Genomic DNA, 15,295 nt, shown 5'->3' with positions numbered 1-15,295 from the left:
CCTCATGTCCACGGGCAAAATAGGATTTTAAATCCGCAGCGGATCACCCGCATGCGAATCTGCATCCCATAGGGATGCATTGACCACCCGCGGGTAGATAAATACCCACGAATGGTCTATAAAAGTGAATAAAAAAAAAAAAGGAGCATGAAGAAAAACGTGACATGCTCCATTTTCGTGCGGGTCTCCCGCAGGCTTCTATTGAAGCCTATGGAAGCCGTCCGGATCCGCGGGAGACCTAAAATAAGAATAACTTACCCGCAGCAGACCGGGCAGGTCTTCTCTGCTTCACGGCCGGATCTTCTTGCTTCGGCCCAGCGGATGTGCCCGGCACGCTGCCGGCATGCCGAGTACAGCCGCCGGCCGAAGAAAGAAGATCCGGCCGTGAAGAAGAGAACACCTGCCCGGTCCTCTGCGGGTAAATTTATTCTTATTTATTCTTCTTTTCAGCGCTCGTGTCCGCGGGGCAGGAGGGACCCGCTGCGGATTCTCCATGCAGAATCCGCAGCAGGCCTGATTTTCCCCGTGGACATGAGGCCTAAGGGTCCTTTTTATAGTAATCGTTTGAAGAGCGCACAATGATTATGTTGTTTGCTTTCAATCGATGTCCTTTTACACGAGCAAATAATCATTTAACTTTTTTTGTCACCGCTTGGTCAGTCCGTCTGGCAGTGGTCTGCGAACGACTACACAATTGCCTTTTACATTAAACATCTAGCAAATGACAAACAATTTTACGCGTAAAATGAAGGCTGAACCATAAAGCTACACTTAGACGTACTGATTGTTGTTCAACAAATCATTATAACAACCGAAAGTGCACAATAATCGTTCCGACTGAATGCGAGACATCGTGCACTTTTTGTTCGTCGTTCAGTTTCAGCTTGCAAAAAAGGATTGTTGTCTCTTTCACTTATTTTTACCTTTGAATACTTTCTGCTAACTTAATTTCAAGATCCTGGCACGTTGGTACAGGACCCCGGAGCGGATACACAAGATGTTCCCTCAGGCCGCCCCCACGTGCTGGCGTTGTTCCAGTGGCAGGGGAAGTATGCTCCATATGTGGTGGGAGTGCCCTCCTGTGGGCAGACATAGTGGAGCTATACAATGATATATGCGGTCTGTCTGTGGTCCTTACCTGCGAGATGGCTATGCTGTCCATGTTCCCGGGGTCCATTGCAAGCGTAAAGAAAGGCTTGTTACGATTTTTTCTTTTATCCAGGCGGTCCGACAGGTAATCCCGAGATTTTGGCGTTCTGACTTGTGCCCCTCCAGGGTACATTGGATGGAAGCAGTTAATACGCTGGCCCGATATGAGGAGATGAGGGCTGAGGAGGACATGGCCATAACAGGTTTTTATGCAGTTTGGCCGCGTTGGCTAGATTTTAGGACAACCGCTAGATCTAGGGAATGGGTGTCTTCGGGGTGAATGGGGCATGGGCTCCTCGCCCTCCCTCTTCTCTAATACTTGGGGTATTTGATGCTGTCTGCGGGGGAGCAGTCGAGGTTGGTGTTTCCCGTTATCATTACGTGGTATCTATCTCACCAGGCCAGTATTTTGTGACAACAGAGAGCATGTGTATACAGTTTTACATACGTGTTATAGAGATTCATCTTGGACCCTCTCCAAATCCTCCCCCTCCTTCTCTGCCCTTCCCTCCCCTGGTCAAAAAGTTGTGACTTTTTTGTTTTCCTTCCTTTCTTTCCTTTTTTCTTTTATTTTCTCTCCCTCTCTTGTTTTTTTTTGTTTGTTTGTTTTCTCACTTTTCCTTTTTATATTTTACTCTTGCTTTCTTTGGTTAGTTTTATTATATTGTAGTGGATAAGATGGATGGAGTTGGTTTTATATTTGCGGGGACTGGGGGATGTATACCTGTAGTGGGTGTAAGTTATAATAATGTTACGGTTAAGTCTGCATCGCTTGTAGATCCTCTCTTTGTACACTGTATAATCTATCCAAATAAAAACTTTTGACCGTAAATACTTTCTGCTCAGCGGCTCCCACAGGAATGTGAAGCGCTGAACGAGAAGTGAACGATTCCCAACAATGATCTGTCTGTCTAAACAGGCTGCATGAGCCCAAACGAATGTGAATAAGTTAGTGGTGACGTTATACGCTTGTGTATAAGGGGCATAAGCAGACAAATTATCCTTTATCGTTCAATCATTGGCCATGTTTACACCGAAGGTTGTTCATTTTGGCTTGATGCTTTGAACGATACTCGTCTCATGTAAAGGGGTCACAGCGGCCCATTTACACCAAATGATTATTGTTTGAATGAGCGACCGATGTCAGAGTTCATTCTTGCAGCCTGATTATACAGCAGATACATCGTTGGATCGTTAACACTGAGAAATCGTTTAGTCGTTAACATTCGCTGTATAAGTGACTGAACAATTGGTATTTAAACCGAATGACAAGTGAACCAGCCAGACATGATGATTTTTAGTCCTGCACAAAATGAACGACAAACGAAAAGTGCGTGATTTATTGTTCGGTCATTGGCTGCGTTTGGACTGAACGATTATCTTCACTTTCGCTCGTTTGAACGATTTATTTTTAACTATAATCGTTCTGTGTAAAAGGGCCTTTAGCGTGGAATTTTGTCAACTCTGCACTTGCTTAACCAACAACTACAAACCCAACACATTTAATGTCAAGAGAGCATCCATTATCTATCGAAAGGAATTCAGGAAGAGGAGATAAGGGGCTTGTTTGCAGGGTGATATCCTTGTGAAGCTGCCTTAGGGCTATGGATCTACCTCTAATTTGGTTGGAACACTATTGGGCCTCCTGCAAAAGGTGAAAAATCCCAGAAGCCTATAGGCTATTAATGGCGCCCCGTAGGATTAAGTCCAGTGAGCTGACCTGCACTTCGAAAGGAAAGCACTTTAGTACTGACATCCCTGGGTCTCTTACCATTTTAAAGCCAGACTGCTTACTGCAAAAATAGCGGTAAATACAAGGTATTGGTCATTTTTTGGGTGTATAGAGTACTGTACATACAGCCATACAGTGCTCTGTTGGGTGCCTTTATATATGGAGCTAATCTCCCTAAGGCCTTAGTCAGACGGGTATTTTTTCCGCGCGATTTGCGCATGCGTCCGGCGATTTTTTTTTTAAACCATTGCTTTGCAATGGTATCGGACACATGAGCGCTTTTTAATCGCTCGTCCGATAAATTATAGAACAGAAATCACAGATCGCACCTATCTGCGATCTGCGATTCCTGTTCTCTTCTCTATATGCGCTCAGCCGACCCCATTGAGAACATATAGAAGACAAATCATTCTTCTCTGCCACAGCTGTAACAGCTGTGGCAGAGAAGAACGATGTTTGCCCATTGAATTCAATGGAGCCGGCAATATAGCCGGCTCCATTGAAAGCAATGAGCTGCCGGCGTGCGCGGGATGAATTGTCGGGAAGGGTTTAAATATATAAGCCCTTCCCTGCAATTCATCCAGAAAAGTGTTAAAATAAAAAATATATATATACTCACCTGCTCCCGGCAGCCAGAGTTCCGCGCGGCCGGCCTGCACTGGGTGTGAAGGGGGTGTGAGTCAGGCCTGCCTCTGATTGGCTCAGCGCTGAGCCAATCAGTGGGCAGGTCTGACTCACACCCCCTTCACACCCACTGCAGGCCGGCCGCGCGGAACTCTGGCTGCCGGGAGCAGGTGAGTGTATATATATATATTTTTTATTTTAACACTTTTCTGGATGAATTGAAGGGAAGGGCTTATATATTTAAGCCCTTCCCGACAATTCATCCCACACTCGCCCGCAGCGCATTGCTTTCAATGGAGCCAGCTGTATTGCCGGCTCCATTGAATGCAATGCGCTGGACAGCTCCGGCCCGTTTCTAATGAAACGCGGCTAGGAGCAGATTTTCGGGCACCGGTCACGCCATTTGCGGATGCGCATCCGTCATGCGATCCGCAAATCGAGCGAAAAAACGCCCGTCTGACTAAGGCCTAAGGATCAGGAATTCACGCATACTTTGTGGTAAATCCACATTCCATTCAATTCAGTGGAAATCCGTGCCCTAGTCTATAGGGTGTGCATTTTTTTTGAACACGGAAAAAACGGACGGACATGTCACTTCTTGACGTGAATTCTGCAGTTTTTCCGCTCAGAATTTACATCAGGAATTCCACAGGCAGATTTGCTTATTGAATAAGTCTAAAGGCCCATCACAGATAATCTTTTAAAAGACTGAAAGAAAATTGATCATTTTGCATAAAGTACTAATAGGCACTAATTGCTGTTAGTACTTTATCAGCATCATTTGCATGCAAATGAGATTCTGGGAGCTGTTGCAGAACTCAGCAGGAGGTCTGAGCTGTGTAATTGGCTTCATTGTTCAGCCATGGGCTGCTAAGAGAAAACAATGTAATCTCTAGCTCCCCGTGAAGAGTTCGGCACAATGGACAGCAGACACAGCGTGCGGTACTGCTTATCAGCTGTTCTGCTGGCTGGCTGATAGCTGAGAATAGCTGATAAAATGTTATCAGCTGTAATCAGCTCTCCCCAGGCAGAACACAGCATGAGGTCCTGCTTTTCAGCTGTTCTGCTGAACAGTCGATTTCAAGCAGAACTGAAAAACGTAGTTTAGCAGAAAACTAAATGATAGGCACATTTAGACACCGGTTATCGCTCAAAAGACTGTTTTTGAGTGAATTGTGAGCGATAATCTTTGTGTCTAAATGGGCCTTAAAGGGGTTGTCCCGTGAAAGCAAGTGGGGTTATATACTTCTGTATGGCCATATTAATGCACTTTGTAATATACATTGTGCATTAAATATGAGCCATACAGAAGTTATTCACTTACCTGCTCCGTTGCTGGCGTCCCCGTCTCCATGGTGCCGTCTAATTTCAGCGTCTAATCTCCTGATTAGACGCGCTTGCGCAGAAGGGTCTTTTGCCATCTCTTCGCTCCGGCACGAGCCGGCATTCTGGCTCCGCCCCCTTGTTCGCTTCATCGCGTAGCTCCGCCCCCGTCACATGTGCCGATTCCAGCCTCCTGATTGGCTAGAATCGGCACATGTGACGGGGGCGGAGCTACGCGATGACGCGTACAAGGGGCGGAGCCAGAACGCCGCTGCTGCTGGAGCGCATGAAGGCCTCCTGGAAGCACGATGCACCGTGGGACGGGACAACACAGGCCCCATCTTAGCTGCTGAACTTTATAAGTTATTATTTCATCTCAACAGTAAGTAGGAAGCGGTTTTTAAGCGGTTTAAAGGGCTGCTTTATGCCGGGGGTGACTGGGGGAATGTGCAGATTTAAAATTTTGCGGTTTTGGCTCGGGACAACCCCTTTAAGTCTACATGTGAATCTGTGGGCCCATATTTGCATAGCCATGGTAAATATCTGCAGCTGAGCAGAGAAATCAATACTTACGCTAATAAAAATTAGAAGAGCAGGTATTGGGTTGTATAATAATAGATCATAGACTGAACATGAGTCAACAGTGTGATGCAGCAGCAAAAAAAAACCAAACACAATTCTGGGATGTATTAAGAGAAGCATAGAGTCTAGATCACGCGAGGTAATTCTCCTCCTCGACTCTTCCTTGGTCAGACCTCATCTGGAATACTGTGTCCACTTCTGGGTAGGCAAACTTAAAAAAGACCTCAACAAACTGGAGCAAGTCCAGAAAAGAGCTGCCAGGATGGTGAGCAGTCTGCAAACCATGTTCTTTAAGGAACGGTTACCGAATCTAGGAATGTTTCGCTTGCAAAAAAGAAGGCTGAGAGGAGACTTAATGGCTGTGTACAAATATCTGAAGGGCTGTCACAGTGCAGAGGGATCAGCCCTATTCTCATTTGCACAAGGAAAGACTAGAAGCAATGGGATGAAACTAAAAAGGAGGAGACACAAATTAGATATTAGAAAAAACTTTCTCACAATTTGGGTGATCAATGAGTGGAACAGGTTACCACGGGAGGTGGTGAGTTCTCCTTCAATGGAAGTCTTCAAACAAAGGCTGGACAAATATCTGTCTGGGATGATTTAGTGAATCCTGCACTGAGCATGGGGGTTGGACCCCATGACCCTGGAGGTCCCTTCCAACTCTCAATTCCATAAGTTATTCCCTATCAACAAGATAGGGGATAACTTGCTGATCGTTGGGATTCTCATTGCTGATCTTAGGAACGGGGTACCCACGTCCCTGTACTCTCTGTGGGGTTAGGGCGCTCCCTGCAGTGAGGTGGATACTGAATGCAGCCCTGGTCACAAATGCTCGCTAACGTTCCATTCAATGGGCCTACAGGAATATCTGGTAATCTGAGTACAACCCCTTTAGCTTTATTGAAAAGGATTATTTTGATGAGTTTTGGAGTAGGAGCAGCCATAATCCACAGATACAACAGGATACCATTTTGTACTTGTTCTGTTCTTTTAAACATTGATTTCCAGCTAGTGTGCTATCGTCCGAGGTTGTCTTGTAGGAGAAGTCTTTGGGCAAACATCCAGATGCAGAGTTCTTTTGCTCCGTCTGGAGAGTGCAGATACATATTTTTTATTACCTCTGGTTAGTACAAAGGGAAGAATAAGAATATCAGCTGCTATGTGGGCGTTTATTAACGTCTGTCTGTATTTTTTGTTGTTATGAACACTTGCTTTATAGCATTGCAGATTTCCACAGATCAGTTTCTTCCTGGGTCACACGCAGTGCATTCCTACCATACCAAAAGGGCTATCGTGTCCATGACAGCCCTGCGTACGAATGACAACTATCCCCATACATTTTCTGCATGATGATGTGACCGGTCGCTATTTTGTTTTCTAGGACATGTGTAAATGGGGTTCAGATCTGCTCGAAAACCCCTTTGTGGCATGGAGACAGAATCCTCTGGGGAAACAACCACTTCTTTAGGTATTTGTTTACACCCTCACTCCAAGTAGACTGTAGTTTTAAAGTGTTTTTGTTTTTTTACTTCAACTGAATCTAATAATGTTTTGCTAGGCTCAACTTGCCAAAGAGGAAAAGGAAAGATTGGCTAAAAGAGTTTGAAAAAGAGACTAGCTGCACTGAAATTGATCTTGATGCCACGAGTGAAGCGTCCTCAGAACCCGACTATAACTATGAATTTGCACAGATGGAAGTTATAATGAAGGCTTTAAACAGTAATGGTAAGTGAATAAGCCTCTCCGCCAGCAAACCCCAGCGGGCCAGGTTCAGACTGCAGAAGAAACCGCACTGTAAAATCACACATTTCTGTCACGTTCTGACACTACATATTTGCCTCCGATGTTTTATCTAGTTTTAGGGTGAGCCCACATGATGAGGCTCTACCCAAGCGGTCAAATTGCGCTTAACTATGCTGGCCGATGGGCGCAGGGATTTACTGTTTAATCGTGTAGCCATTTTGCCACTCTCAGCACAGACATTTGAAACGATTGACAGTGCAATACATTGGAATGGTGTGTTCAATCCCTGATTTTAGCTTCTGCGCTCTGCTGAGTAATTGCAGTGGGATTCTACTAGTGGATTTCACCCATTGCGATGCAAAGAGAATTGTACAAGGTAAAATATTCATGTAGTAAAAACACAATAAAATCCTTTGAAACTAAAATATTCATGTAGTATTTGCAGATTTTGCCATTGATTCTAGGCAAAATCCATGGCATCTGAATGCACCCTAAGGCTATGAGCATGAGCACACGTTGTGGAGTAAATCCGCTCCAAAAGCCACGTGTGGTTACAGACTCAGCAGCAAGTTCCACTGCTGCTGGACCGGAGTTGCAGACTGGGTGAATGTAAGGCTGCATCCGCACGGGCTACAATTTCTTGCTACAAAACATCGCTACTATGTGAAGCCCATGGGTTCCAATAGGTTCTTTCACATGAGTGGTGGTTTGTAGCGAGATTTTGTAGCCCGTGTGGATACAGCCTAAAGCCAATAGGGATCCGGATCCAGCCTGGCCAGACAACAATAGGGGAGTTGCTTTTGGTCTCTGGCTGGGCAGCATCCCTGGGACTGCTACGGGGGTCACTGTTACTACTGGGGGCCACTATGGGAGTCACTGTTACTACTGGGGGCCACTGTGGAGGTCACTATTAGGGCTCGTTCACACAGGCATAGACACATTTCAGTCATGGTGTGTTTTTGACCAGTAGTATTTGCCCCATATATGTAGTCATGCCACATATATTTTCACACTATTGCACATTGCTTAAAAAAAATACGTTCATGTGAACGAATGGGTTCTGTTCACTGCGTATTACATGCACAAAAATCACATGCATAATACACTGTGCAAATGCGCTCGGAATCCGACCCTTTCCGCTGCCGGGGACCGCACATACTTGTGTGGGTCTTCTTTTTTCTGTACTGCAGATGTGCACAGTACAGTTTTTTTTCCTTTAACTCCTGCTTTCTCGTGGAATCTGTGACCTGTCCACAGTGTCAGCTGCAGACGGGCAGCGGATCGGACAGCTTCCATTGACTTTAATGGAAGCCATCTACACGGAAACCGCGGTAAAATGGAGCATGCTGCAATTTGTTTTCCGCATTCAAAGGTACAGACGTCCATGCTTCCCTATGGGCAGCTTGAATTGTTTATTTTCTGCGCATCAAATCTGCTTGTGAACATTGGGCCTAATGCCTCCTTCACATGAGCCATATCTGCTGCAGGCTTTACCTGTTGTTAAAAAAAAAAGGAATATTCACCTAGCTGGCCCCGCGAGGTCCCTGACACTTCCCTTCGGGCCTCTGTGCAGGCTGCCGGACACTTGTAAAGCTGACAGAGCATCTATTGCAGGTGACGGGGATTGAAAGCCCACCTCCCAGCGAGAGATTGCTCTGATTGGCTCATCAAGTGCTGGTTCAGCCAATCTGAGCCATTCAACGAATAGCTGTGATTAGTGCATCCAGCGCTGGCTGTGATTGGTTGAGACTGCTGACACTCAGTGGGATCAAGTAATCAGAGTAATTTCTTGCTGGAGGTGGGGTCTTCTAACCCCATCACTAGCAAAAGATCCTCTGTCGGTGATGACAAGTGCCGGGAGCTTCGGAGAACAAGCGGCGGGGACTCTGACAGTGGCAGCTAGGTGAGTATTGACTTATTTATTTTTTCAGCATCCTTGCTATATGTTCCTCAGTTTCATCCTACCGGTAGGAACACAATGTGTCTGTTTAGCTGTATTTTAAGACCACAGGATGGAAAACTTTAGTGATCTGTCTTTGACCAGTTTTATTACGCATCATGAACAATATTAAGTTCTTTTTTAGCTATATACTTTTGACTGTGGAGATCCCATCTTCTCATTTGCAGAGAGGAGGTGGCTGCAGTCTCCTTCTAATACAGTGAAGAGGAGGTCTCTAACCAACAGAATGAGCTCACTCCAACTTTTCTGCAAACTATAGTGGAAAGTGACTGTACTTGTAGCCACCTCTCACAGAGCATTGTAGAGAAAAGGCTGCATCTGACACACCACGAATTATGTTGTTTCACTTTACTTCTACACTAGAACCTCAGAAATGAAAAACACTACATTGTCCAACCCAAAATATAAAAAAAACTGTCTGCATTAGAATCTAAACTTTTTATATTAATCTTACTGGTGTAATTTTATGCTGAAGAAGAAGTGAAGGAAGAACAATTTACAAAGGACTATTCCTGGATATCCGCCATGTGGGAATCCTTCTCCAGGATCTTCTCTCCTGTCCGGTGGAGCGAAGTTGTTCAGTATTTGCTCTATGGTTGGAAAGAAGGTCTAGTACTGAGTTGTTCTTGCATGGGCCTGTTAGCTCTGCTTGTCTTTGGGTGGTTTCACACGGGCGGGAAAATTGCGCAATTTTCGCCTGATGCGAGAGTCGGTAAAAACAATGGTTTCCTCGTACAATTTTAACGTGGGCGGCAGCGATGCAATGCAAGATTGTTCTAAAAATCGCTATGTTGACGCAATTTTCTCGTGGCAAAAATCACAATCGCCCCGTGTGAAACTAGCCATACTTAAAGTACTAATAAAAGTTTTAGGTGTGTTTCAACTAAACAACCTCTGCCTATATGTCCTCTCCGGGCACATAAAGCTATTATTGGTGGGTCGCCTACTTGAGATCAACCTCTATCAGCTAGTAGAGGGACTCTGCATGGAATGCCTCCGGCTTTGGATGAAGCTAGCCAATTAGTATATTACGTGGATGCTGCAGCTTACTACTGGGGTAACAGAGAAAAATATCCAATCAAATGTGCATGATGGCTTGGTTTTAAGGGGTTAAAATATACATCTGGTAGTCACTTTGCAGATTTGGGGTTTTGTCAGATTGCACTGCGCCCATGACTTTACCCTGACTTACAGTCGACATATCCTTAAAGGGACTATATCGCCAAAAATAGTTTTTATTAATTAAAACCGGATAGGGAAACACATTCCATTTTGCTAGTCATTTTTTATTTTCTGATAGTAGAATCTTTTTATTTTGTTGTCTACATATGACTATGACAATATATATATATTTTTTTTAATGGGAAAAATGGCACAGTCTGCGGCACTTATTGTTCAGCAAAGGAAAGCTTTTGGTTTCTTTGAAAACGCATTGAAATCAATGGGGAAAAACAAAAACGTGTAATTCCGTTTCTCTGCTCCCAAAACGAAACAAAGGAACGGAAAGCCCTAATAAAGTAATGCACATTTGAGTGAACCCTCATTTCTAACCTTTAGAGCGGCTTCAGATGGACGTATGCGCAACTTTTTTTTTTTCCTGTTCAAACTTCAAGCCAAAGCGCAGAAGTTTAAAAAAAAACAACAGCAGGAAGATAGGTCCTGCCCTATCTTTCACGTACGTAGTATTAACTACATGTGGGAAAGATAGGGCAAGTCCTATCATTTCTCGGCTGTACTATTAGCAGGGCGACAATACCACTAATGAAAACAAAACAGTTTCGGGAGTTATTATTCAGCAGCAACGACCATGCCTCATTATCACTTTCCCACCTGGCAGCACCTGTTGTCTCCTATACTGCCCATAGGAGGTAAATGATTTCTCTTGACATAAAGAAAATCATTTACCTTCCTACATAAAGTTGCTGTTGTTGCCACTTACTTCTGGACTCTCCCTCAGACGGGGCTCCTCTCTGAAAACTGTCAGTGTCCGAGACAGAGAGCATCGCGGATGGTACTTCCACCTGGCGCCTTTTCCACTTAGCTGCCATTGGAAGTCGGTCAGCCATGGGTGGTGCTTCCGCCAATCACATTCTTCTGTCAGGGATCAGTATAGAGGAGGGGAAGGGGAAGAATGTGCAGGTCAGCTGATTGCACATTTCCTTCCAACCTGGATGCTGCAGCCCACCTGGTAGATTTTCACGGCACAGCGGCACCCCTGTTGGAAATCACTGATCAGTGAATTTAGAAATGCTTTACAGCAGCTTCATGGGCCGTTTGCACAATGAACAGGAGCTGACCCATTGTATGGGAGACTGTTCTGTGCAGAGATCATTTTGCAGGGAAGGGGAGTAGATGGTCACAGCTTATATCTATTGTGAATGGTAGGTCCTGTGTTATGTACATAAAGGGGTTTCTTGTTGGTGCAACCCTGCCTGTGATGTTAGTGAGACGACGTGACTGCTGCAAAACCATTTCTACAGATCAGGAAGTATCAGTCTATTAGGCTCTGGTCAGTGTCAAAATTGCAGGATTTTATGATTGTTTTTTTAAAATTTAGATTATGACCGCAAATTTAAAAAAAAAAAAAAAAATCGCCAAAGATTCTTAAAAAATGTTTAACACAAAAATGTGATTTATATAAGCTTTATGGTAGATTCACACAGGGCATAACTTTATGCCACGCACAAACCTGCTGCAAAATCTGCATGCTTTACAGCATATAGCGTGTTTGGATTTTGTGGTGTATTTCTTTGTGGCATAAAATCGCACCCCCTGAGATGACACCCTTGTGACGCCCGACCTCTACTGTCTTTGGTGATTTAGGATATAGGAGAGATGTAAATTAACATCCTTTTTTTCTCCCTATGTTGCATTTGGAGACAGCTCTGGTCAAAATAAAGGGGATATCTTAAGGCAGAAGTGGGGTTGGCATCTTGCCTATATGTATTTTGTATGTCTGATAATGTTGCTCTATGTATTTATCAAACTGTTACACGATTAAATATGTTTGCTGATGCAATGGCAAGTGTTTGCAACAACTGCTGTTTGCCTGTATACTCCCAGCCTTATGTTCTGTAGATTAACTCTCTGAGCCTCTCGCTTCAGATCCTGTCCACAATGTTGTCCAAGTCCTGGAGAAGCAGTATCTGGAGGAGAAGAGGAATGCCCTTGAAGAACAGCGGCTTATGTATGAACGAGAGCTGGAACAGCTGCGACAGCAACTTTCCCCCGAAAGACAACACCAGCACAGCAACGAGCGGCTCTCCTACACGTCTCAGACAGCGCAGCAGAAAATGAGCATATGGACGGAAGAGAGGTCAGAACTTTCATCTCAACGCATGCATATTGAACCAATGTCCTTGGAGGGTAGATGCCTTTACTTCTCATCCTCTATACGATGGAGCCAGAGGTTTTACATACCGTTACAATATAAGCATAGCAGTAAATGCGACTGTTGTGGAGCACAAACAGCATGGGCAATGTCCCCTCAAACACACTGAAGACCTGGTACTGTCATGGCGTATTGGAGAGTACTGTAGTATAAGTTTACTATACCCAGTGACTCTGTATTGTATTACGTTTACTAATAAACTATGTAGGGTGTAACTGAGGGAAGGGATTAGCTCAATCCCGAAACATGTTATATGTGACGAAGGGGTTAAACTACGCACATCTTACAGCAAGGTCTATGGAGAGGGCGCACATAGACAGCGGTTGCACACCTTGCAGTAATGGATGGGATCAGAGACCATCTGTGTAACCACTTTCATAGCCAACTTCGCATTGAAGCAGTTTAATAACATTATTTAAAAATATATTTTAAAAAAATACACTTAAAGTATATAAGCAAAAAAAAATTCATTCATCATGTAAAAATCCAAACAATAAAAAAAATTGTATAGCGGTGTTCGTAACTATTAAAAAAAACAAAAAAACTTTTTATCAAGCACTGTTGTAAGAAAATGTTTTTAAAAAATATACAATGCTGCAATTGATTTTTATTTATTTATATATATATATATATATTAATAGTAAAAAAAAAATAAACACAGAGTTTTTTTTAAAGTTGCATTATTATTAAAGCCCCAGAAGCACATGCGGATTTGATAATAATGCAACTTTGCAATAACGGGACATGGAAGTTCAGCTTTATTTTTGTTGAAATTTGAAGCCAAGCACGTCAGGGCTACTCGCACTCTGAGAGAAGAGTGCTGCTGCCATTTTTTTCTTGGAGTGCTGCTGATTTGCCTTTTTGCTTGCTGTTTTTTTAGTACCTCACTTCATAAAAAGATGAAGTAATGGTTGGAAAAGTGATCAAAATGGTTCAAATGAAATCTACAGCTTGCTTTTAAACAAAAAAACCACTCTGCAGACCGCACTGTTTGTTCAGCTAACAAAAAACAGGAACCTAACAGATCAGAAGCAAACTGAAAACTTTGTTCGCTTTCTGTGTTTTTGAAAACCCATTGAAATCAATAGGGATAATTGGAAATGTTTGTTTCCATTTTAATTCTGTTACTCTGCTTACAAAATAGAACAGAGAAATGAAATTAGGACTGAAAGTCGTAACGCAGTTGTGATTCCACCCGAACGCTACAGTGTCTGTATACATTCATATGTAGAAGCTGCAGAAAACACACAGTGCAACATTTTTTATTAAGGGGTTTTCCTGGCAGAAACTATTGATGACCTATCTTCAGGATACCCGGTAATTAGCAGGGCAGCAGGCCGGACGTACATCACTCCTATTGAAATCTGAAGCGGCTAATCTAGTTCCACGTTCTTCATCAATAGTGTTTGCCCCAAAAAAACTTCAAACCCTGTTCCAAAATGATTGTCAGCCCAAAATACATGCATTCAAGTGAAAAAAACATTCCCTCCCAAAAAGTGCTTCATTTTCTTTTGTACTTACCAAGTTGAAGTGATGTTAACTTAGTTTTCTACATCTATATGCATAGCTGCTTTTACATTTTGCTAGTTGGCCTTGGGAAAAGAGGAGTTTCCTCGGCCATCAGACGTGGGCTTAGCTTTAGATATATAGCTCTACAATGCATTGCTCTATGACGGGTCCCCAGCCTTCGTAGCCTGTCAGACACATTTCAACTTTGAGCGATGTGGGAGAACATTGAACTAAAAAATGAAGGTGAGGCATATTAAATATAAAGTAGTGTAATTTGAAACAGTGGTAATATACCGTTCAAATTGGCACTGGTCAATAGTTAGGAAATTACTGCAATGATGTTTGTTGCCAGTGCACACGGCCATAACTGAGAAATCCTCTGGTGAGCCACACAGCAAGGCTTAATGGGGCACATGTGGCTCCTGAGCCACTCCTTGGGGATCACTGTTCTGTGGCCTTGGGAAACCTGTAAAATCGCAGCAGAATTTAGTATTTTTTATTTTAGATATACAATGGGACTCAAAATATAGCAATTCTGTAATTCCCTTAATAATTCCTTCTAACATCTGCTGTACATGTACCGTGGATGTGCACAGGGATTGTATGGAATAGACTCGGGACCTGACCCTCTCTATACTTGGCAGGCGTTGGCTCCCTTTGACAGTTACCACCTGGCCACAGCAGCCATGAATGAAAGTAACTTCCAATCATCGCTGTTAACCATTTAAATGCCACCGGCGATTGTGACAGCATTTAAATGTGCTGATTGCGCCCCCACCCCTTCCCTCCCTCCAAGAGGAGATTGAGGGGTTCAGTTTCTGTGTCTTGGCAGCCCGGAGCCTCGATAAGACCCCCAAGCCTTCCACATTTTTATACCTATTAAAACATGCCTTCAGAAATATAATACAGGAATCTGCATTAATTAAGTATTGCAGTATGTCGTATAAATGATCAAACAATTGCACGATCAAGATCCCTTATGGGACTTAAAGAAAAATCTTTTTCATAGCGTCCATCATGACAGCAAACATGGAGGTTGCTCCGCCTGCGATCCTTGGGACAGGAAGGAGTTCTTTAAAAGCCACCTCCCACCGCTTGACTCCAGTGTCTTCCTGTCCCAAACGGACACAGGAGGAGTTCTCCGTGCTGAGGATGGAGACAGGGGGAGCTGCGAGCGCTACTCACCGGGGCGCGGAGTATCCGGCCAGGGGAGGCAGCTTCCTCGCTCCGTCCGGAGAAATCAGCATATTCAGTGGGGAAGGAGCGGCAGGTGCGGGGT

General features: G+C 43.9%; 1 protein-coding gene across 5 annotated transcripts in view; it reads left to right on the top strand.

Annotated features, from left to right (window-relative positions):
* Nucleotides 1–15,295, top strand: part of KIF13A (kinesin family member 13A) — a 180,549-nt gene that overhangs the window by 103,574 nt on the left and 61,680 nt on the right. For all 5 annotated transcript variants that reach the window (XM_066579407.1, XM_066579405.1, XM_066579406.1 and 2 more), the window contains exons 15-17: nucleotides 6,795–6,881; nucleotides 6,972–7,138; nucleotides 12,222–12,432. In XM_066579407.1, the coding sequence (XP_066435504.1) occupies nucleotides 6,795–6,881; nucleotides 6,972–7,138; nucleotides 12,222–12,432 (465 nt within the window). The remainder of the gene's footprint in view (nucleotides 1–6,794; nucleotides 6,882–6,971; nucleotides 7,139–12,221; nucleotides 12,433–15,295) is intronic.

This window comes from Eleutherodactylus coqui, chromosome 9 (genome assembly GCF_035609145.1).
Source record: "Eleutherodactylus coqui strain aEleCoq1 chromosome 9, aEleCoq1.hap1, whole genome shotgun sequence".
Lineage (NCBI taxonomy): Eukaryota > Metazoa > Chordata > Amphibia > Anura > Eleutherodactylidae > Eleutherodactylus > Eleutherodactylus coqui.
The sequence above is the reverse complement of the archived record's forward strand: the minus strand, read 5'-3'. Positions and strand labels throughout refer to the sequence as shown.